The 24,320-nt window shown below is 37.5% G+C and overlaps 1 protein-coding gene across 7 annotated transcripts in view; it reads right to left on the reverse strand.

Moving 5' to 3' along the window:
* TP63 (tumor protein p63) overlaps window positions 1–13,643 on the reverse strand; it is a 273,318-nt gene extending 259,675 nt beyond the window's left edge. For 3 of the 7 annotated variants that reach the window (XM_025286568.3, XM_025286600.3, XM_025286595.3), the window contains exon 1: window positions 13,076–13,294. In XM_025286568.3, coding sequence (XP_025142353.1) covers window positions 13,076–13,137 — 62 coding nt within the window. In that variant the 5' untranslated portion in view covers window positions 13,138–13,294. Of the gene's footprint in view, window positions 1–13,075; window positions 13,297–13,376 lie in introns of those variants that run through there. The other 4 variants (XM_025286582.3, XM_025286573.3, XM_025286597.3 and 1 more) reach the window with 4 other exon arrangements.
* Window positions 13,644–24,320: the final 10,677 nt, after the last annotated feature.

The following is a 24,320-nucleotide window of genomic DNA, read 5'->3' on the forward strand; positions in this document are numbered from 1 at the left end:
TGGTTCCTCTGCCTTTTCTTTTTTTTTTTTTTTTTGAAACTAAATAGACATTTCTCCAAATAAGACATACAGATGGCTAACAAACACATGAAAAGATGCTCAACATCACTCATTATCAGAGAAATGCAAATCAAAACCACAATGAGGTACCGTTTCACGCCAGTCAGAATGGCTGCTATCCAAAAGTCTACAAGCAATAAATGCTGGAGAGGGTGTGGAGAAAAGGGAACCCTCATACACTGTTGGTGGGAATGCAAACTAGTACAGCCACTATGAAGACAGTGTGGAGATTCCTTAAAAAACTGGAAATAGAACTGCCATACGACCCAGCAATCCCACTGCTGGGCATACACACCGAGGAAACCAGAATTGAAAGAGACATGTGTACTCCTCTGCCTTTTCTAAATCCAGCTTGAACATATGAAAGTTTTCAGTTCATGTGCTATTGAAGCTAAGCTTGGAGAATTTTGAGCATTACTTTGCTAATGTGTGAGATGAGTACAATTGTGCGATAGTTTGAACATTCTTTGCCATTGGAATGAAAACTGACATTTTCCAGTCCTGTGGTAACTGTTGAGTTTTCCCAAATTTGTTGGCATATTGAGTCCAGCACTTTCACACCATCATCTTTTAGGATCTGAAATAACTCAGCTGGAATTTCATCACCTCCACTAGCTTTGTTCATAGTGATGCTTTCTAAGGCCCACTTGACTTCGCATTCCAGGATGTCTGGCTCTACATGAGTGATCACACGATCATGGTTATCTGGGTCATGAAGATCTTTTTTGTATAGTCTTCTTGTATTCTTGCCACCTCTTCTTAATATCTTTCAGTCCATACTGTTCCTGTCCTTTATTGAGCCCATCTTTGCATAAAAGTTTCCCTTGGTATCTCTAATTTTCTTGAAGAGATCTCTAGCCTTTCCCATTCTATTATTTTCCTCTGTTTTTTGCATCTGTCACTTAGGAAGCCTTTCTTATCTCCCCTTGCTATTCTTTGGAGCTCTGCATTCAGATGGATATATCTTTCATCTTTTGCCTTTCACTTCTCTTCTATTCTTGGCTATTTGTAAATGTCCATATTTGTATATGGAAAGTTCTTATGTAATTTATATAATAAAATATTGAAATTATTTTATGATTATATGTTAAGTATAAAAATTATGGAACTAGAAGGTGATATGGAAAACAACTGTTTTATTAGATTTGTTTTGCTGGCTTCTAATATTGTTGAGAACATGTCATTTTTCTGATAATTTTTGATATCATTAATATCAAATCACAAGTACTTTTATCTGAGTGTTTCATTTGAGAATACCTAAGGTGCTCTGACATTTATCTTCAAAGATCTTCCTTTATCCTGGTCTTAATTCAGATAAAGCTAAAAGATCTATAGTAAAAACTGATACTTAAAAACTTTGAATTTTTAAATTTCTTATTATGTATTAATTTAGTAAATATTTGCTGAACATTAATGAATATTTTTTTCATTTCAAATAAGCTTAGACATTTTAAGACTTTATAATTTCCCTTTTTCTATTTCTCCTTGTCACGTCAACCAACAGTATTTATCAATTTATTTAAATATTTGCTAATTTACAAAACTCCTTCAAAATTTGCTTAGCAAACCAGATAAAAAAACACTTTTCATAAAATCCATAAGTTACATATTTTGTCAGTTTTATTGGGTGTTTTTCTTTTTGATAGTGGCTATCATAATTTCTCTCACAAACTGCCCTAAATTTACTTTTGCAGAGCAAAGTTTAACTATTTTTTAAAAGTGTTTTGTGATATTTAAGCTTTCTCAGGTATATTCTGTCTTCTCAAGAAGTGAAGGTATATAGAACATCTATTAAAAAAGGAAAAGTAGGGAGGGGAAATGATTCAAGATTTTGATGTAAAAATTATATATACATTTTATGTGGAAAGATAAGGTGGGTCCTCAAATGACAGAAGAGCAAGCAGTGCTTTCAGAGACAAGACTTTCACTCGGTGAAGACATGATTTAACCTAAGGGTCTATCAAATGTGTTAGTGCAAATGTAATACCTATGGTGGCCTACCCTCACACCAGTGCTAACATGAAGCGAAGTCATCCACCGAGAGCTCTTCACTAAGCTGAAAATATTCATTCAAGCCATATCAACCTCTACAGTATACTACAAAATAGATTATGCAGGTGCAAAGACTTATCATATTAGATAGTATCAACTGGGATGCTGAAAAAATTCATTAGTTTGAAAATCCTATAAGAAAATTTTTCACTCATTGCCTGAGATAAGAGGGTTTAAAAGAAAAATAAAATGGAAACATACATCTTATTAGCACTTTTTATTTAGGCGAGGTTGTGATGAAAAATTTGGAAGAAAGTGAGCTTTCTCATGGAAAGTTTCAATGAGTAAAATTACATAGTTAAGAAGTGACACTACTAAGCTCAACCATAAAAATGGAAGTTCCCTGAGTCAGAAAGGAAAAAGCTAATGCTGAATTTCAAATAAAAATAATTAAGATTTGATTTTTTTAAGGAAGCTCTAAAAATTGACCACCTTGATGAAATGTCAAATGTATTTGGAGGATAAATTAAATTCAATCAATAATCTTAAGACATAACATACGTAACTTTAGAAACAAAAGTGTTGATCGCAGCATTACCCCTACCATGAATTTGTATGTATTCTATCCAAATCTATACCGCCTCAATCTATACCATTATACTTAAAAGAAAACAAACCGCCAAACAATCAAACAACAGCAACAACAAAACCCTTACATTAAAAATCTACTCTAGGTAACCATGCAGCTGATTAAATTGTCACAACAATTTTCAGTTTTGTACTTCTCAACTAAAAATGCTTCACCAGTCTTACTATTATGATGCTGGCATTGCCCTCAATTATAAAAGAACTGCTTGAGTTAATGGAAAGTGAGAATGGGTGTTTGCTATTCAACTTGATATATTAAGTCTGCTCATTTGAAACAACAGAAAAAGGTATAAGAGATTAGAAAGTAGCAAGGAGAGTTTTGAGTCCTTATAATTTGACTTCTAAGCTTAATGATTTCATTCTGAACTTCAAAGAGGCTAATTTATAATAAAAAGAGAGACAGATATAAGTGGAGAATGGAAGGCAAACAATAAGAATTGAGTGACAATCCTCTCCCTCTAAATTATTCCCCAAATATTATGGCTTAAGGTAAAACAGAAATGTTAATAACTGTCATTTCCCAAACCGTGAAAACCAAAAAGTACACATCACCCCATGTCCATGTCTCATCCTATTTTAAATGGAACAAAGTGACTTTCAGAGGTTGGGAAGTGCATAATTACATAGACTGGAGTCTTTGGACTTTGATCATAATTATAGTGCTTTATCCATCCATCACTTGTTGCTTGAGGACTATTTCTTGGTGAATTCTTTAAAGGAGATAGAAACCCTGTCAGGACAAATTTGAGCTGCAAACAGCTAATCAAAAACTTGGCTCTCTTGACTTGAAACAGATTGAAAATTGCCACTTTAATCTCACAATCCATTTGGCTTTTAAGTAAAGTGAGAACATGAAGTCTCTTTTTGGAAAGGCATGCATCTCCCATTGTTCATATCACTGGGTACCTTTTTATGAGCTTCGACTGGGATATTCAGTCCAAGTTCTCCTCCCTGCATAGAGTGGTTCTCAAAACTGGGTGTGTATACAAGCAAATCTTCTGGGGCGCTTGATAAAAAGGCTGCATTTTGCATTCCTTCCCCTCATGCTCAGTTTCTCCGAGGATGCCATCAGTGCAATTGGAAACCTAAAATTAACTGGGACCCTTAGAGCACAGAAGGCCTGCAACTATTTCCCCCCGAGTGGTCTGAATGGTCTGAGAAGCACATGAATCAAAATTATTTTTGTTTACAATGAAATTCCAAGGCTCCAGATACACCTACCAAGTTATAGTCTCAGGTTATTGAGTCTCGGCTCTCTGAATTCCTAACAGCATCAGAAGTGAATGTACGTATTACTGAGTTTTCCTGAGTGTGAATTTGGGTGTCAGTTTCAGTTACTTCCTGAAAGTCAAATGTATTTCCCTAAAAACCTTTTTGAGGAACCTTAACAGAGGCTTCCCTAGTAGCTCAGTTGGTAAAAGAATCTGCCTGCAATGCAGGAGACCCAGGTTTGATCCTTGAGTCAGGAAGATTCCCTGGAGAAGGAAATGGCAACCCACTCCAGTACTCTTGCCTGGAGAATTCCATGGACTGAGGAGCCTGGCAGGCTACAGTCCATGGGACAGCAAAGAGTCAGACAGGACTGTGTGACTAACTTTCACTTTTCACTTTTTTTCAACAGATGCTACTAACCAAAGTCACTCTTCCAACTTGCAGCCTTCATGGTGGGTGCTTTGTATTTGCAATTCTCAGGCTGCACATCCAGGGCCTTCTACCCTCTCTTGTACCTCACTGTAGTATTTCCATGCATGAAGTTCTTCCTTAAAGCCCTGAGGTCTAGGATTGTATCCTACTCATACCGTTTATCTTTCCCACTCAGCACCAAGAAAAATAGATAAGCTCATGAAATATTTTAGTTAAACAAACAAATCATGAGAAAACAGAAAGAGAAATTAAGGAAACAATTCCATTCACCATTGCAACGGAAAGAATAAAATACTTAGGAATATATCTACCTAAAGAATCTAAAGACCTATATATAGAAAACTATAAAACACTGGTGAAAGAAATCAAAGAGGACACTAACAGATGGAGAAATATACCATGTTCAGGGATTGGAAGAATCAATATAGTGAAAATGAGTATACTACCCAAAGCAATCTATAGATTCAATGCAATCCCTATCAAGCTACCAACAGCATTCTTCACAGAGCTCAAACAAATAATTTCACAATTTGTATGGAAAAACAAAAAACCTCGAATAGCCAAAGCGATCTTGAGAAAGAAGAATGGAACTGGAGGAATCAACCTACCTGACTTCAGGCTCTACTACAAAGCCACAGTTATCAAGACAGTATGGTACTGGCACAAAGACAGAAATATAGATCAATGGAAAAAAATAGAAAGCCCAGAGATAAATCCATGCACATATGGACACCTTATCTTTGACAAAGGAGGCAAGAATATACAATGGATTAAAGACAATCTCTTTCACAAGTGGTGCTGGGAACTCTGGTCAACCACTTGTAAAAGAATGAAACTAGAACACTTTCTAACACCATACACAAAAATAAACTCAAAATGGATTAAAGATCTCAACGTAAGACCAGAAACTATAAAACTCCTAGAGGAGAACATAGGCAAAACACTCTCTGACATACATCACAGCAGGATCCTCTATGACCCACCTCCCAGAATATTTGAAATAAAAGCAAAAATAAACAAATGGGACCTAATTAACCTTAAAAGCTTCTGCACATCAAGGGAAACTATTAGCAAGGTGAAAAGACAGCCTTCAGAATGGAAGAAGATAATAGCAAATGAAGCAACTGACAAACAACTAATCTCGAGAATATACAAGCAACTCCTACAGCTCAACTCCAGAAAAATAAATGACCCAATCAAAAAATGGGCCAAAGAACTAAATAGACATTTCTCCAAAGAAGACATACAGATGGCTAACAAACACATGAAAAGATGCTCAACATCACTCATTATCAGAGAAATGCAAATCAAAACCACTATGAGGTACCATTTCACACCAGTCAGAATGGCTGCGATGCAAAAGTCTACAAGTAATAAATGCTGGAGAGGGTGTGGAGAAAAGGGAGCCCTCTTACACTGCTGGTGGGAATGCAAACTAGTACAGCCACTATGGAGAACAGTGTGGAGATTCCTTAAAAAACTGGAAATAGACCTGCCTTATGATCCAGCAATCCCACTGCTGGGCATACACACTGAGGAAACCAGAAGGGAAAGAGACACGAGTACCCCAATGTTCATCGCAGCACTGTTTATAATAGCCAGGACATGGAAGCAACCTAGATGTCCATCAGCAGATGAATGGATAAGAAAGCTGTGGTACATATACACAATGGGGTATTATTCAGCCATTAAAAAGAATACATTTGAATCAGTTCTAATGAAGTGGATGAAACTGAAGCCTATTATACAGAGTGAAGTAAGCCAGAAAGAAAAACACCAATACAGTATACTAACGCATATATATGGAATTTAGAAAGATGGTAACAATAACCCTGTGTACGAGACAGCAAAAGAGACACTGATGTATAGAACAGTCTTATGGACTCTGTGAGAGAGGGAGAGGGTGGGAAGATTTGGGAGAATGGCATTGAAACATGTAAAATATCATGTATGAAATGAGTTGCCAGTCCAGGTTTGATGCAGGATACTGGATGCTTGGGGCTGGTGCACTGGGACGACCCAGAGGGATGGAATGGGGAGGGAGGAGGGAGGAGGGTTCAGGATGGGGAACACATGTATACCTGTGGTGGATTCATTTTGATATTTGGCAAAACTAATACAGTTATGTAAAGTTTAAAAATAAAATAAAATTAAAACAAACAAACAAACAAATCAAAACAAAACAAAAAAAAGGTTTAGGTTCCATATCTACAATTTGATGATAAAAATTCATTACCTGGTGAATTAGTTTCCTATTGCAGCTGTAACAAACTGTCACAAACTTGTGGCTTAAACCAACCCAGATGTATTATCTCACAGTTCTGCAGGTTGGAAGCCTGAGACAGATTTCACTGGGTTGAAATCAAGATGTTGGCAGGCCTGTGTTCCTCCTGGTGGCTGTTAAGGAAAATCTGTTTCCTTGCCTTTTCCAGTTTCTAGAGACAGCCACCCTTCCTTGGCTCCTGATCCCCTTCCATCTACAAAATCCATTGAATCTTCACTCACCTCATATCACTTTGACTTTCTACCTCCCACTTTCACTTTTAAGGAGTCTTGTGATTATATAGCACTTGGATAGTCCAAGATAATCTACCTATTTTAAGATCAGCTGATTAGCAGCCTTAATTCCATATGCAACCTCATATCTCTTTGCTGTGTAATATAACATATAATCATGTGTAATATAACATAGTTCCATAAAAAACTAAAAATAGAGCTACCATATGACCCATATGACCTGCAATCCACTCCTAGGCATATATCTGGAGAAAAACATGATCTGAAAAGATACTTGCATTCCAATGTTCACTGCAGCACTGTTATTTGGCAAAACTAATACAGTTATGTAAAGTTTAAAAATAAAATAAAATTAAAAAAAAAGAAAAAAAAGAAAATATAAGGCTAAAAAAATTAAAAAAAATGAAAAGCACATTTTAATGCTATAAAACTTTATTTTTTAAATAAAACTGGAAAAAAAATAAATAAAATAAAATAAAATAGCCAAGACATGGAATCAACCTAAATGTCCATCAACAGAGGAATGAATAAAGAAGAATCTAAATCTTCTAAAAAGAAATAATCCAGATAAACTTATAAAACAGAAATAGACACAAAGAATTCAAAAACAAGCTTATCCTTCCAGGGGGAAGGATGGGGGGAAAGGATAGATAGGGAGCTTGGGATGGACATGTATACACTGCTATATTTACAATGGGAGGCCAACAAGGACCTACTGTATAGCACATGGAACTCTGCTCAATATTACATGGCAGCCTGGATGACAGGGGAGTTTGGGGGAGAATGGATACATACATATGTATGGCTGAGTCCCTTTGCTATTTACCTGGAAGTATCACAACATTGTTAATCAGCTGTACCTCAATACAAAATAAAAAAAGAAGACACGACTGTTGCTAGAGACCATTATTTTGCCTGCCTCATCTGTCCTGCTGAATCAGCTACATAACGTATTGAATAACACTTTGTTACTCATAAAGTTCTATATGGATCTAATAAAATAATATGTTCTGTGGTAGAAAGCATTGAATGTGGGAGAGACTTGGATTCTAGGTTTGATTCTGCTACTATTTTTGTATGTGATTTTAGGCAAGTCCCTTAACCTCTCTAGGTTTTAAATTTCTCAATTCTAAAGCAGAAGAATGGAGATAAATCAACATCATGGGGCAGGACTCATAATCATCTTTGTGCTTAAAGATCATATAGAGCGAAATGAAAGCTAGGTATGCCTGCATGAGGACACAGTTGTTGCTGGGAAGGAAATTCTAGTTCACCAGTGTGCTGTACACACACTAGTTGTTGTTTAGTCACTAAATCATGTCCGAATCTTTTGTGACACCATGGACTGTAACCTGCAAGTCTCCTCCATCCATGGGATTCTCCAGGCAAGAGTACTGGAATGAGTTGCCATTTCCTTCTCCATGGGATCTTCCTGACCCAGAAATCGAACCTGCATCTCCTGCACAGCAGGTGGATTTTTTTTTTTTTTTTTTTTTTACCGTTGAGCCACCAGGGAAGCCCCTATATACCCAACAGTAGAACCTAGAAGTACACTAAGTGGATGCATTTAAGAGTTCAGTGGGTTATTATTTAATTCTCAGCATTTTAGCTATGAACAGTAGACTAGAAGTTGTTTTCCCTAGGTAACTTATTAGGAAACTTTGGATGGCTTAAGTGGTTTCCATGAAAGTCACATGATCGGTTAGTGGTGGTGTTAAGATTATTACCCAGATCTTTTGGTAAGTCCTATGTGCCCTCAGCTGACACACTTCCCTGCCTCTCTGCCATTTAAATGCACTCATAGTTCAGGAGCTGTGTACAGAATTATAGTACATTTTACTCTTGGCTAACAACAGTGGGTCATAAAGGTCTTTTGACATTTATTCTAGTGAAAATTGTAAGGGTTGGAGGCAGATTTTTCTTGACTACAGTTGGTAACTACATTAGTCCCTGTTGATAAACTGCATCTTTATTTTACTTCATGAATCAATTCTCCCTGCCCTCTGCCTTTCTTCATTTCAAGTACTGATGTAAAAGCTATACAGATTGCAGCATGTTGGCTCATTCCTTTCAGTCAGACACAGAAACTGAGTGATTATGGAACTGGCTAAAATTAATGGATTAGCTGTATTAAAAATGGTTTGCTCATTGAAATGGATGGATACATCCTTAAATGGCATCAAAATTATATTATTAAATGATTTACTAATTTTCAAAGTCTCCATGGGCACATTTTTCATTTTTCTACTGGATGGGATCCTGAAAGGAAAAAGCATTTGAAAAAAGAGTAAATTAAGAGAGTTTAATAAAGGGACTATTGATGAAGGGAGAAGAGATATGGTATGACTTTTTGGAGTTAGCAGTGGCTAAAAACTGTTACACCCCTAAGTTTGAAGGAAAAGGAGAGTAGAGAGAAGTTACTCAAACTCAAGATACCCAGACCTGTGGTAAGAGCCCCTGTAGACCTGCAACCTTTAGTGGAAAACCCTGCAGAGAAACAGGGAAACATAAACCCCCAATTCATCCTCCTCCTGTCCTTTGATCTCCTGCTAGAGGTACCCACTGATTGAACCCAAGAGAAAACAGAAGAGAAAGGAACTGCTTCATAAGGAAGTCTTCATAAGTCAGCTTCCTGGGATTCAGAACAAAAGGATGTAGGACGGATGTGGAGAAGCAAATTGAAGACACTCTACACAAACACTGCATCTGTCTTTATGAGATGGTATTTGACAAATAAAATGATCCTCCACTGTAAGTTCATTATCATCCACAGCCCTCCTTGTCCTTTGGGATATATTTAGAAAACACAGTTAAAAAAATTGACCTTTAAGCCAGTAAAGCATAAAATTCACAATCAATATGTAATTTACACAGGAAATACTTCTTACTCATCCATAGAGTACTTTAACAGTTTAAACTTCTTTGAGTAGAGGGTGACGGAAAAAAAAAAAAAAAACAACAAAAAACAAAGAAACAAACTCAAAATGATTTTACCAGTGGTTCAAATTGTAACATGTTTTACTTTCTCTTATTTTAGTCCTCAGCTATCGTAATGTTTCAAAATTTAATCTTGATTCCTTTTTATCATTTTAACTGGTTAATCTTCAAAATGACATTTGGAGGAATTCAATCTGTCTTTTAGAATTACTTGGTTAAAGAGATCTATGTTAAAAATGAGGTGGCAATTCCAAAACTAATTATGAAAAAAGGCCCAAATTATAACCCAAATGATAAATTAACAAAATTTAACTCCTAAAATGCTAAAATTTACATTCATTTTGAATATTTACAAATAAAAAATAAACAGAACTCATTGATTATGGTTTTAATTTATAAGGAAATGGTATTTTACCGTTTGGCTCTTGTTTATTAATTTCCACAATTTCATCTATTTTTTTAACAAATTAAGGTAGCAATAAAGTCACAAAACTGGTGATTTGTCTACCTTGTCCTCTTGTATATAGCTTAGATGGTTTCAGTATCTTTCCATATCTTTGATTTTCAGAAAAGTTTTTGTAAAAACTACAGTAAATTAGCATCCACATCAGAGCACAACCAAATGCATAATATGTTAATATGTCCAGGTGCAAAGGGCAAAAAAAGCAGAGGGTGAAATCTAAATTTTAACGGAGAGAATGATTACCATCATACTTTGAAATGTATATTAAAACTGGCTTTTGGGGAAATGGCATTAACATTCAGTAATAAATGATAATAGCAGCTCTCATTTATTGTATTCTTTGATAAAAGGAAATTCATGCATTAAGGTAGCTTACAGCTAAAAATAACAAGAAATCCTGTTCTTTCCTTTTATGAAAATTCTCTTTTATAACTTCTTTCTAAAGACAAGGTCAGGAAAAAGACAAATTTAACTATGTAGATGACTATGATTATGGAATGATTAAATTTGGTCTTACTTAAAATAGATTTTGTAAACTGAGAACTACAAGGATTGTCTGCTTAGAAAAACCAGCTCAAACCCATTCACTCCTGAGGAATCAAACAGAATATTGTTTGACTCTTTCTTATAGTGATATTCCAGTTATTCATTCACTTATTCCCTAAACAGTCTAGACAGAAAAATATAATAATTCAGAACTTGAAATATCTGACAGTGGTTAAAACTGTGAGGAAATGTTCATTATTAAATATGTAAGTATTGTAGAGTTAAACATTACAGCCATACCTTGTTCATTTTTGTATTTCCAGTGCCTTGATCAGAGTAAGTAGATGGTTGGCAAGGAACATTTTTCTTTAGTTTATTTTCCAATTAAGTTTTAATGACAAATGGGAAGTAGATAATCTTACCTAAAACAATTTATTTGGCAAATAAATGTTCACTGATCACTCGCACCACCATCTCACAGCTGCCCAACATGAAGCCCCTTTCCCCAAAAGTGACACTTGCCATTAAGTTCAGAGATTCAGCAGAATTTAAAACATTTTTAAAGAACTATTATTATTTTAAATTTTACAGTCTGTCAAAAATTGAGATGATATTTGCTCCATCAACGGGGAAGGTTGGTGGGACACTCTGAAAAGCAATTTCCTTGTGTATTCATATTTACAGGCTTCCCTCATCAATCATTAGAAATACACCTGGACAGAGGTCTTCATGACTGACATGCAGGTTGCTAGTCAATAGAAGAAAGTTTCTTCTAGAGCTGAGGTAGATCCAAGCACCTACTTTAAAAAAGATGTCCTCAGGGGACACACTATACAGCTAATGTTTCACCAGAATTATCCTCTTAGAAATATTCTTTCAAAGATTTTATTGAAGTATAAAATGTTGAGGCTGGAAAAATTTTGAGAACTAGAAAATCTTTAATATTTCTCTCTTTATCCACTCACTCCACAATGCCAACAAAATCTTATATAAGAACATGAATTCTAGAGCCATTCATTTTTGCTACTATTGTTTGCAATGCACAGCAAGGCAGGAATCAAATCACCATACACATTTCTCACTTCAACCTGGAGAACAACGAACTTGCTTTCTCTCTCTTTCCTTTTTCTTCTTTTCTTCCCTCACTCTCTCCACCATTCCATTCACGTTTCTCCCTTTCTTTCCTTCTTCTGCTTTCTCACACAGTCCACCAGAAATATCACAGGGAAAGAAGTTGTGTTCATAGGGTTAGCCAAAAAGTTCATTTGGATTTTTGTGTAAGATGTTATGGAAAAACCTGAACGAAATTTTTGGCCAACCCAATACATAGTCTACATTATTGTTTACATGGTAATAACTCATATTAATGAAGAAAGATCACATGGCCTCTTTAATTGTCTGGGCAACTGGACAGTGAGTCCTGGCCAGAGAACCTACTCTGCTGCTGAACTGATTCTCTCCTAGGCACTCGTGGTGAATGACAAGTTAACCCTTTTGGAACCACACCGTTTTCAACAGCCAGAGGACCTCCCTCATTAGTCTCAGAAAATAAAGTATGAAATTCCAACATCAAATCTCATGCTGTTAAATTAACAACATCACACTGCTACATACGACTGGAATATTTCCCATAACTTTATGACTGGAAAAACACTGTTCAGATTTCATTTACCAGTTTAAAAATAGCAGCCTCTAATTTGAAACACGTACACACACACACACACACACACACACACACTGTGCACACTCACTAATATTCCCTCTTAGTGCTAGGCAAACATTACTTCCTATAAGCAGAAATACAATTCAGGATAATTACAAGTTTTAAAAGTCGTATTTGTCAAAAGATGATGTTTGTTTTGAAACAAATCAAGAAGAAAATATGCTATAGAGCCAAAATGACAAGCCACAATCTGTTTAGTATAACAATGGCTATTTATCTATTTTTTATTGCATAAATCAAAATTATTCTGTGTTTATTTTGACTTGAAGATCACTCACAGTCTATTACGTCCCTGTCCAATGAAATGTCTTCTACTTGGGTGGGTGAGTGCTGAGCCTGGCAAATAACAGATTTTAAACATCTTAAAATGGTGTGACAATTTTCTGAGACATCATGGGAAGACTGTCTTCAGACTTTGTTACTTTGTACATTCAGATAGGAACTAAAAAGGAAACCTAGAAGATTAAGTCCACAGAAAGTGCAAAATAATATCACTGTGCTCATAAACAAAGAGAGGCTGCTCTTTGAATACAGCAGAAACACTCATCATACACAAGGCATTCCAATTAAATTTTGATAGAAGTTTATCTCACGTTTAAACTCACCGCTGGATGTAAGGGTCGGGACAGTACTGTAGGGTGGCACACCGTGAAGTTTCAAAATTCATTTCCTTCACCTCTCTTTGATATCAATAAATGGAGAAAAGTATATAACATATACACATATACCTGTGTATGCATAGATATCGAGCCAGGAGGCTCAAAGCAATAGGGTCAAATGCTATCAGACATAGACGTGTAGACACTTTCCCCCTTCACACATATTTGAAAAGAGGCGGAGCGTTTCTCGATTTGAACCAATGAGATTCATCAAGTGATTAAAACACCAGAAACAGTCGAATCTTACCAGCTGGGCATCCTCTCTAAAGTTGTTCTTCCTTTTCTACTACGGCTTTAGAGTCCTTCATGTATAGTGGCCACACTCGTTGGCAATTTGGAGTCATCTCTGAACTTCTGGTCTCTCTGGTGATTGGATGCTGGCATGAATGGCATCAGAGTTTAATTTCAGCAGCCAGGACTTTCACAACAGAGCAGAGCTAATGAATGTCCACCTTGCTCCAACTAATTAATGCTTCCTCGTATCTGCATACTGATTTAATTTGAGGGCTTCTGTGACTGCTTCTGGAACTAAGTATTTCACAGAGCTGCTTAGGGAGTTTTTTTTTTTCTTCTTCTTCTTCATCTCCACCTCTCTGTCCCCCTCCCCCGCCCCCCCCCCTTCATTCTCCCTTTCAGCCAACCGCCTGTTGTGGTCACAATCTCAAATAGCAAAGACGGGGAAATTCCTTGATTATATTTAACCTAGAACTCACTCTTCGTCTCAACTAAAAGAGATACCCATTCACATCCCTTTAGTACTGCCTTCCCTAAATTTAAAAAAAAACAAAAACCTTTATTGAATTTTTAAAATATCCTACCTCAAACACACACACATAATTTTCTTAAAGCATATTAATGGAAAATAATGTAGTATTTTTGACTATTTTGAAGCTTACAAAATTATTTCAAATTGCCTGTTACTGGAAACATTTGAGTTCTTTCTGTCTCTCTCAGTCTTTCCCACTTTTTTATTTATGTCTATTGTTTTGGCTGGTTTTTAGCTCGAGCTACTTTGGAGTAAAACCATTAACTTGTCCATATATCCAAAACAATATATCAAAAGTCTACATACAGAATAATTCACTTCCTTTCTGAATACAGGCTGTAAACCAATCATGGTTTTGTGGATTTGGAAATTGAATGAAATATGGTTCAGAAGCTAAATTAAAATAGACTCCAACAGAAAAAACAAACAAAAAGTGCATCCAAGTGTCACTAACAAGGTAAGTTCACATCCTCCATTCACCCCTAATCACAGGTCACCTGTAAACTGGTGATATCAGAAGTTGTCAAAGTTGTGAGATAATCTAAAGTCCTTTTCAGAGCAGTTTGACATTTCCTTTTGAGAAAATTTGGTTCAAAATGTGTTTCATAAAAATATTTTATTTGTTGCTGCAGCCAGGATAGAAGGGAGAAGCTATTTAAAACTTGACATTCTCTTCCTTACTTAGCCTGAGAGTGTCTAACATCTGTGAATTGTGAAATTCACAAATATGCCGGCCTGAGCCCCAGCCAATTTAAACAGCTTGTTCTACAAAATGGGAAACTTGAGGGAAGATCATTTTACTAATTAATTATAGATTTGTTAATTGGAGTTAAAGTGTTTGGCTTTACTCCCTGCTATTAGCAAATACAGATGACCAGAATATACAGAGTTCTTAAATTTAAAATACTCAATATCCTTTGAGCATGGCCAAGTCCCACCACACTGTGTCTGGCTTTTCCCATTTATAAAATGGGAGGTTAAATAGTGATCTCAAGTGTAGTGCTTCTCAAATGTTAAAGCACTTGCGAGTCACCTGGAAATCTTGTCAATGCAGATTCTAGTTCCGTAGGTTTCAGATGGGGCCTGAGACCCTTCATTTCATACAAGCTCCCAGGTGATGGGCGCTGCTGGCTTTAGCATCACACTTTGAGTATAAAGACCCAATGCTGTTTTCAGGCCTGCTTTTTATATACTTCTAGGAAATAACCATAACCCTTCCAAATATTTTAATTACTATCAGAGGCTCTAGGTTTCCAAATATTAATAAATTATTAATTTTAAGCATTCTTAACATGCTTTGCATTCCAAGTTTTTACAGCTTAATTTATTTTAAAAAAAGACCATTTAAAATGTATGCCCTGACATCAATGTTATTTTTTTTAAAATCCTAAATTTATTAAGTTAAGAGGGACAGATATTAAATAGTAATATATATATATATGTACATACATATATATATTACCCCACTCCAGGTGGCACAGTGGTAAAGCATCCTCCTGCCAATGTAGGAAATACAAGGTTCAGTCCCTGGGTTGGGAAGATCCCCTGGAGAAGGAAATGGCAACCCATTCCAGTATCCTTGCTTGGAAAACTCCATGGACAGAGGAGCCTGGTGGGCCACAGTCTATGGGGTCGCAAAGAGTCAGACACGACTGAGAGACTGAACTGAGCTGATATATATATAATTTATAATTATCAAACATACTGGCTTCTATTGCTTTGTGAAAATAAATGCAGAGAGCTATCCTGATCAAGGGCAAAAGGAAGACTCTCCAGTACTCAACAACACACCAATGGCCCCCAACCATCCAGAGCCTGGGGAAAATACATGACAATTATACAGTAATTACCAAAATTGCCACTTTTATTTATATCACATCCCTCTTCACCCAGGGAGCTCAGGTTACTACATTGTGGTTGTTAAGTCGCTAAGCCATGTCTGACTCTTTTGCGCCCCTATGGACTGAATCCCACCAAGCTTCTCTGTCCACGGAATTTTCCAGGCAAGAATACTGGAGTGGGTTGCCATTTCCTTCTCCAGGGGATCTTCCTGACCCGGGGATTGAACCTGAGTCTCCTTCATTGCAGGGAGATTCTTTACCACTGAGCCACCCAGGAAAGCCCTCAGATTAATATACAAATGCATAAATTATTTCTTTGCTATGCAAGTTAGATGCTTTTCCAACATGTTAGGTTTATTGGGTAGAGATTGTAATAGAATAAGTTTCTCTTTAGCCTGGGAGAAGGAAGTTACCTTTCTGACCATGTCCTACATCTTTGAATGATGTTGTTGGTGAAGATTTTTGGTTTGTAGGGAGAGGAGAAGTAATGAGCTTAGGGAAACAGTAGTATTCAGGACCTGGAACCCTGGACTCACTGTTAGATAAAAGGATATTTTTTTTTCCTTTCAGTGGCTAGTAGCCAAGAATGTGTACTTTGCCAAACTCAGGTATTCAGAACACAAACCTTTCTCATTTACATTTATGTGAATTATATCTTAACAGCTCCCCATTATGTACTCTATCCACTGGGTGACATGCTTTTCTTGTTCCTCCCTGCCTTGGAGCATGCTTTGTCCTTCATCCAGAATGCTTTTAAATCCCACGTGTGTATATCCACATCTCACAAACACGTGAAAGAACAGGAAGCCTTTCTCATCTCTCCAGGTAAAAGGAAGCTACCCTCTCCCTCTTAAATCATGATGTTCTAACTTGTGAAAGGGCGCCTGCTATTTCCTTCCTAGATCTGAGCTACTTTTGCATAAGACTATTTCCTATACTGGATGGTGAACAACTTGAGAGTGGGTTTGAGATTTGATTCATCTCTGTATCTCCAGGGATGAGCAAAGTATGGTCTAGTGGCAAATAACTTGTTTATACCCTTGCAAAAACACATCTAATTATTATCATAAGTCGTTAAAAAGAACTTGCGTGAAGCACTTGACTCTTTAGAATCAACTTAATTGAGGTATAATGTATATACAATGAAATTCACTTATTCTGCTGTTCCATCTGAGGAATTTTGACGTATTATAATCCACGTAGCCTCCACCACAACCAAGACATAGAATATCTCATTACTCCCCAAACCTGCTCATTTCTATTACCCCAAAAGTTCCCCTTGCAATTAATCCTTCCTCACCATTGACCCCAAACACTCAGTCTCTTGTTTTGCTTTTTGTCAGCATGTATCAGATGCATGTTTTCTAGAATAGCATTATTCAATTGAATTTTCTGTGGTGAACGAAATACCTACATTTGCTCTGTCTGACATGGTTGTCACTAACCACATATGGCTAATGCAACTAAGAAACTGCATCTTAATTTTTATTTAATTTTGATCAACTTGTATTTAAATAGCTACATGTGACTAGTGGCTACCATGTTGGACAGCACGATGCTAGAATGTCACATAAATGTAAGCATACGGCTTCTATTCTTTTGTGTCTGGTAGGTTCTTTCATTCCACGTGTTGCTTTTGAGATATATCCATGTTCTTATGTACGTCTATGACTGGTTTTTCTTTATGGCTGTTGAACATGTGGATTGTTCCTAATTTTCATTATTAATATAAAAACTAGTCTCAAATTCCTAATTACAGCCAGAAGCAGAAGTCCAATAGACTTTTTAAGAGCAAATACTAACCCATCCCATTAAGTCCCTTAGTGATGTGGACTAGCTCATTCTCTCCCAGGTTGCTGTGGCTCTAGAGGATGCAGAAGACGTAGAAAGAAACCGAGTAACCTCGGTTTGGTCAGGGTTCTGGTCACAATTTCCTGCTTGACTTTAGACAAGATGCCTACTTTCTTCGGGCTTTACATTCTTCTTTTTATTTATTTATTTGGCTACTTGTATTAGTTGTAGCATGCGGGACCTTCATTGCATCATGCGGAATTTTTCCATGTGGCATGTGGACTCTTCAGTTGTGGCGTGAGAGTTTAGTTGCCCTGAGGCATGGGATGTCCTAGTTCCCTGACCAGGGCTCAAACTCATGTTCCCCGCATTGCAAGGCAAATTCTTAACCATTGGACCACCAAGGAAGTCCTGGACCTCACATTCTTGCTCTTTAAGAGGAAGGATGTGCAATGAGGATTCCTTTGTTACTAACAATGTAAAGTAACTCCCACTAAATAAAACTAAGAATATAAAAACAGGTTAAAATATGAAAGTTCACAGATTGAAGGAGAAAGTTGAAAAACAAGGTTTGGGAAGGGGCTAAGAACCAGAAGATCTGCAGGGATCTAAGTAACAGGAATGAATAGAGTCAATTTGATAGTGCCACCTTAGAAATAAGTCAAACCCAGCAGGCTTCTTTGCTTCTTTTTTTTTTTTTTTTTTTTTTTAAGCTTGAATCGTTTACCTTAGAGAGCTTCCCAGGTAGTTCTAGTGGTAAAGAACCCGCCTGCCAGTGTAGGAGGAGCAAGAAACAAGAGACAGGGGTTCGAGCCCTGTGTCAGGAAGATCCCCTGGAGAAGGGCATGGCAACCCACTCCAGTATTTTTGCCTGAGAATTACACGGACAGAGAAGTCTGGCAGGCTACAGTCCATGGAGTCACACAGAATCAGACAAGACTGAATAAAAAGCACGCACACATACGCATTTACCTTCAAATTCTCAGAGGGAAGATGTCGTTTTAGGCCAGGAGAAATCTGAATATGTCTTGATTGATATAGTCTTACCAAGACTGGGCCAAAGAGAATTTCTGAAAGAAAATAGAAGGTCCATTAAGCTAGGAAAGGGCATTAGGTTCAGGGCAGCAGAAAACAACAGATGCCACCAGGAGGGGCTTAAAGTGGATGAGCGCGCAGATTCCTAAGAGCTCTGGCTGGCTGTGGCTGTGTGACTGAAGTAGCTAAATTTCTTGTCAGGGTCTTGTCCTCTCAAGTCATCCTGACCTGCCTCTCTTTTACAATATGGGGATCAAGAGAGAACTTTCTAGTACAAGAAGTGGCAAATTCATCAAGTGTCACCTACATCAAAGGGACTGAAGAGTTTGATGATTTTTAGTTTTAAGACACTTTCCTGGATATAACTTCAGTTCAACTCCACAATCTCTGTTTCACAGAAGTAGAAACAGGTTCTGGGTTTTTTTTTGAGGCGGGGCATCCTCCCAACACTTCCAGCTTTATGTTCTATGACTATAATATTTGCTGAAGTAGGGCATCTAGTGGAAGTAAAGCTGGGCCTAGAATTTAAGCATGCTGGATTAGGGTCAAATGTTTTTTATATCAATGAAAAAGCCAGTAATTTGCAAGCTTAGCCATGTTCTTCCTTTGATTTGACCTCCACCACCTTGCAGGTCACTGGAATTCATCAAATAGGGGGAAAAAATGCATAAAGCTAGTGTCTCAGAGTCTACTGAAAAGAAAGAAGATGCTTCAGGGAAGTCTCTGAGGAAAGGGATACTTGTCTCTTCAGAGGGCATGCAAGGAAACACAGAGGGCAATTGGAGAAGGAAGAGGTTGGCAGTGTCCCTAACAGACAAACCTGATACCCTCCAAGTCACACCCAGTGTCCCAGAGCAATGTGGGTGGGCTTCTTTTCCAGACATCCCTGAACAGCTGTGTGGGGGCTCCTCACTCCCACCCCTTCTTTGCTCAATGCCCACGTGAGTGAGAGATAAATAAGGAGACACAGGAAGTCCTTATTTGGCACTTTGCAGATTTTTTTCCTGAACCATTTGTCAGTTGCAGATATGGTACACCTTGATTCTGACTGTCTTAGTACATATTTCCTAAAATGGGACAGTCTCTGACATGATCACAATCCAATAAAGAAATGAGGAAATTAACACTGATATAACATGATTATCTTCTTTACATTCAGACTTTGCCAATTGTCCCAATGATGCTTATTATAGCAAACAGAAAATCCTGGATTTTACATTACATTCTGTTGTTCTATTTCTTTAGCCTTTATTAATCAGGAGCATTTCCTCAGTCATTGTATTTCATGACAGTTTTTTTTTAATTGAAGTATTGTTGATTTACAGTGTTGTGTTAGTTTCTGATGTACAACAAAGTGATTCACACACACACACACACACATATATATATATATATATATATATACATGTTCTTCTTCATATTCTTTTCCAAAATGGCTTAGTACCAAATATTGAATATAGTTCCCCGTATGACACAGTAGGACTTTGTTATTTATCCATCCTATATACAATAGTCTGCACCTGATAATCCCCAATCCAACCTCCCCTTGTCCCTTCTTTCCCTGGCAACCACAAATCTGTTCTTTATGGCATTACAGATATTTTTGAAATGTGCAGGCCAGTTATTTTGTAGACTGAACCTCAATTTAGGTTTGACTGATGTTTTCTCGTGATTAGATTGAGTTTTCTACTTTTGGCAAAAACATCTGTGATACTATGGTATTGTGTACATCCTGTACATCATATCAGGAAGTGCTTGGTTTTTAAAGCCCTTCAGAGGGTTTTCTCCAGGCCTCATCTCAGGAACAGAAAATTTGAATGTTAAAACCTCTTACTTATATAGCATGCTCAGTCATGTCTGACTTTCTGCGACACCATGGACTGTAGACCATGAGGCTTTCATGTGCGTGGGATTCTCCAGGCTAGAATACTGAAGTCGGTTACCATTACCTCCTCCAGGTGATCTTCCTGACCCAAGGATTGAACCCATGTCTCCTACATTTCCTGCATTGGCAAGCAGATTCTTTACCACTGAGCCACCTGGGAAACCCTCTAAGGTCCTAGGAACTATTTTAGTAGTATGTGTACATGGCCATTACATTTCTGTAAAATATACATATGTGATCTATTTTAGCCACAATCCTCTAATACTACCATCTCTTTCTGCTTCACTTTCCCCTTCATCACCATTCATTTTGCACAGAATGGTGATGGAGAGGCCATATGATTTCTAGGATCCAAGTATGGGCTAGTTGAATACAGTATACTTTTAGTTTGGGCTTGGAAGGAAAGATTAATGTGGCCTGGGTTAGGGTTGTATAGAGTTAAATTATTGCTATTCATCTTGGTATATGAATGGCTTCCAACAGTATTCCTCTTGCCTATGACACTAGACATAGTGTCACTAAAAAGTTGGGTTGCAGATCAATCACAGTATGAATATCTCCAACAATAACAGCGATGAAAAATGTGTGTCTAGTGGAGGAGTAACAGAGTTGAAAATGCACTCCGTGGAAACTTTTCCCTCTTTTTTTATCAGGCATACAAATTTGCACACAGAGGAATCAAAATCGAAACCAGGTTTCCCCCATCTGTTATTCAGCATATACAATTAAAACGCTCCATACATTATTTGGTCTTTTTTGATGGCAGTTCCACTAAATAGAATTTATGCTTATACTGTATGTGTTTGTAGGAACACAACACCTGGCAGTGCTTCAAATAGCAAGTGTGTCTGTCAAACCTTAGTTTAGGGCTGCAGAAGACAAGGCTGAATATGTGATGTTAAGATTCGGTCCAACCCTGAGAATCCATGATTCAATACTGTAAACTTGTAGGCTAAGGGAGTTCCAGTGGTTAGGACCCTGCACTTTCACTTCTGTATTCCAGGTTCAGTCATTGGTTGGAGAAATAAATTGTGCAAGCCTCCCAGCATGGCCAGAAACAAACAAAAACTAGTAGGCTACATTTACATTTATCTATCTACACAAAATCATTTTGTTCCAGAGTGATTGGATGTTGCTTACAAAATATGTATAAGAAGATTTAAAAATACATATGTAGGGGCTGAGAGGAGGAAACGAAGAGTTGTTTAATGGGTACAGAGTTTCAGTTTTGCAAGATGAAAAAGTTCAGGAATCATTGCACATATGAATACAGCAATGGCACCCACTCCAGTACTCTTGCCTGGAAAATCCCATGGACGGAGGAGCCTGGTGGGCTGCAGTCCATGGGGTCGCTAAGAGTCGGACACGACTGAGTGACTTCCCTTTCACTTTTCACCTTCATGCATTGGAGAAGGAAATGGCAACCCACTCCAGTGTTCTTGCCTGGAGAATCCCAGGGACGGGGGAGCCTAATGGGCTGCCGTCTATGGGGTCACACAGAGTTGGACACGACTGAAGCGACTTAGCTTAACACTGTTGAACTGTACACTTAGACCTGGTTATGCTGGTAAATTTTATGTTATGTGTTTTTTACCATAATCAAAAAGTTTAAAAATTAAATATGTAGGTAAATGAGTAAGCAAGTCGTCCCCTTCTCCTCCTGCCCTCAATCTTTCCCAGCACCAGGGTCTTTTCAAATGAGTCAGCTCTCCGCATCAGGTGGCCAAAGTATTGGAGTTTCAGCTTCAACATCAGTCCCTCCAATGAACACCCAGGACTTGAATGAAACACAATGACCAGTTTGCCCACTAGGAAATCTGGTGCCTGATTAAACTGATGAGATAACAATATGTTTACTGGAGTGCATGAAACATTATGTAGGTGGGAGAGGATAGAATGTAGCATTCTTACTTACATTCCTGGGATTTGAGCCCTGAGAGAGCTGTGGCAGAACTTTACTTCAGATACACAGTCACAAATTTGTGCCTTATTGTTTGAGTACTGACCATCAGGAAGTCACAAAAACCATCATTTGTGGGAGGAGGAGGAGTGGGTGAGAGCCAAGAAAAAAAAGACCTGATCTGTATAAACTTGTGACTACCAAAAGCTGTGGGGAAGATTTTCTAAACCACTGGGTGCTTTTCTGGTATATAGCCCTTTGTGAGATATGTTGTTTACCAACGCAGCACAGCTCCCAAAAGAGGAAGTAAGAGACATTTATAATAATTTTTTTTTTCTGAAAATTAGCTATACTCAAAGTTCAAAAGGAATTTAGAGGTCATTTGCTTAGAAAAAAGTCCCAGCAAATGGCTTAAAAATAACAAGCATGTGCATAGTGGCTTTAATTTTGCAGAACACTTTGACAGACATTCTTTTATCTGAGTCTCCCAAATGTCATGTAGATGTGCTAGGATTAGTGGTATCATTTCCTCCACTGTGTACATGAGAAAGCTTGAGAAACACAGTCACACAATCATATAACCCACAGTGGCAGTGGCCTGCACTGGATCCAGCTTCACTTACTTCTAGACATTAGTTCATTTGCTCAATAAAATATCATGACTTAGGTGCCTATGGTATGCCTGGTATTATGCCAGACTTTGGGAAAATAAAGATAATTAAAATACTGTCTCTTCTTTCCTAATAGCACATATACAAACCTAGCATTTTTATAGCACTTGCATTTACTAAATATTTTATGTCCTTTATCTTTCTAGATAATCAATAAAAAAACTCTAGGATTAGGCAAGTTAGGTGTTATTGCAGAAAGAAATGGCAACCCACTCCAGGACTCTTGCTTGGACAATCCCATGAAAGGGACCTGGTGGGCTGCAGTCTCTGGGGTCACAAAAGAGGTGTTATTACCTCTGTTGTACAGAGGAAGAGATAATGACTCTGCATTAATCATCCAGCCAGACAGTGATGGAGCTGTCGTTGGAACTCAGGTAAGCCTGTTTCTCTGAAATTATCACCATACTTTTGACACTCGCCCTCCAAAAATATAAAAAGATCTAGAATGAATTGTGCATACTTTTATGTCTTAGAGATCTATGCATGGTCTCTAGCACATGTCTCTTGGTGTCTTTTTCCTGGGCCAGTCAGCCTGTGATAACACAAGTACCACGAATGCCAATCCCCAAAGGAAGGCATGAGCTCATGATGAGCACCCACATTTGGGCTGGGAGTCAAGAATGTTAACTTTGCTTATTTTGAAATCTGGGTTGTGCATGCTGTTTAAGCATGTGGGAGTAGATGCACTGATAAAATGCTTCTGTGAGATGGAAGTGAATTCTCAGAGAATTCTTACAGGGAATCCACATGGGACAACCCTTGAGTGGGTCTTGTTTACAGTGACATCTCTGTGCCAAGTTACTAAGGAGGCAGTTTAAAGCGTGACCTTGGAGAAATAACATCAGTCTGAGAGCACAACTACTCCTGGCTGCCTTTGGGTAGGTAACATGCTGTTCTTCCACTCAGCCACTGAGCGCTTTAGACCATATGGATCCCTCCGCGTGTCACTTACACTACATGTTTGAATAGAGTAAGTAATTTTCCCCATGGGCCTGGATGACTATTTTTTTTTAGGATAATAATTGAAAGACATATATTTTCAAAGTAAAAATCATCTTTCTATTTCAGATTGTAAGATCCTGCCTATACATTTATAAAGAGAAATATGTGGAGGGGGAAGAGAGAGAGAGCCACAAGATATAGTGATGACATTTATAAAGAGATAAATGTATACATATGATAATATACAAATATATGTGTATATTTTAAAATATTACCTGAAATATGCACATATATAATATATTTTGAATTATGGCACTGGAGAAGACTCTTGAGAGTTCCTTGGACAGCAAGGAGATCAAA

The sequence above is a fragment of the Bubalus bubalis genome, chromosome 1 (genome assembly GCF_019923935.1).
Source record: "Bubalus bubalis isolate 160015118507 breed Murrah chromosome 1, NDDB_SH_1, whole genome shotgun sequence".
In the NCBI taxonomy this organism is placed as follows: Eukaryota; Metazoa; Chordata; class Mammalia; order Artiodactyla; family Bovidae; genus Bubalus; species Bubalus bubalis.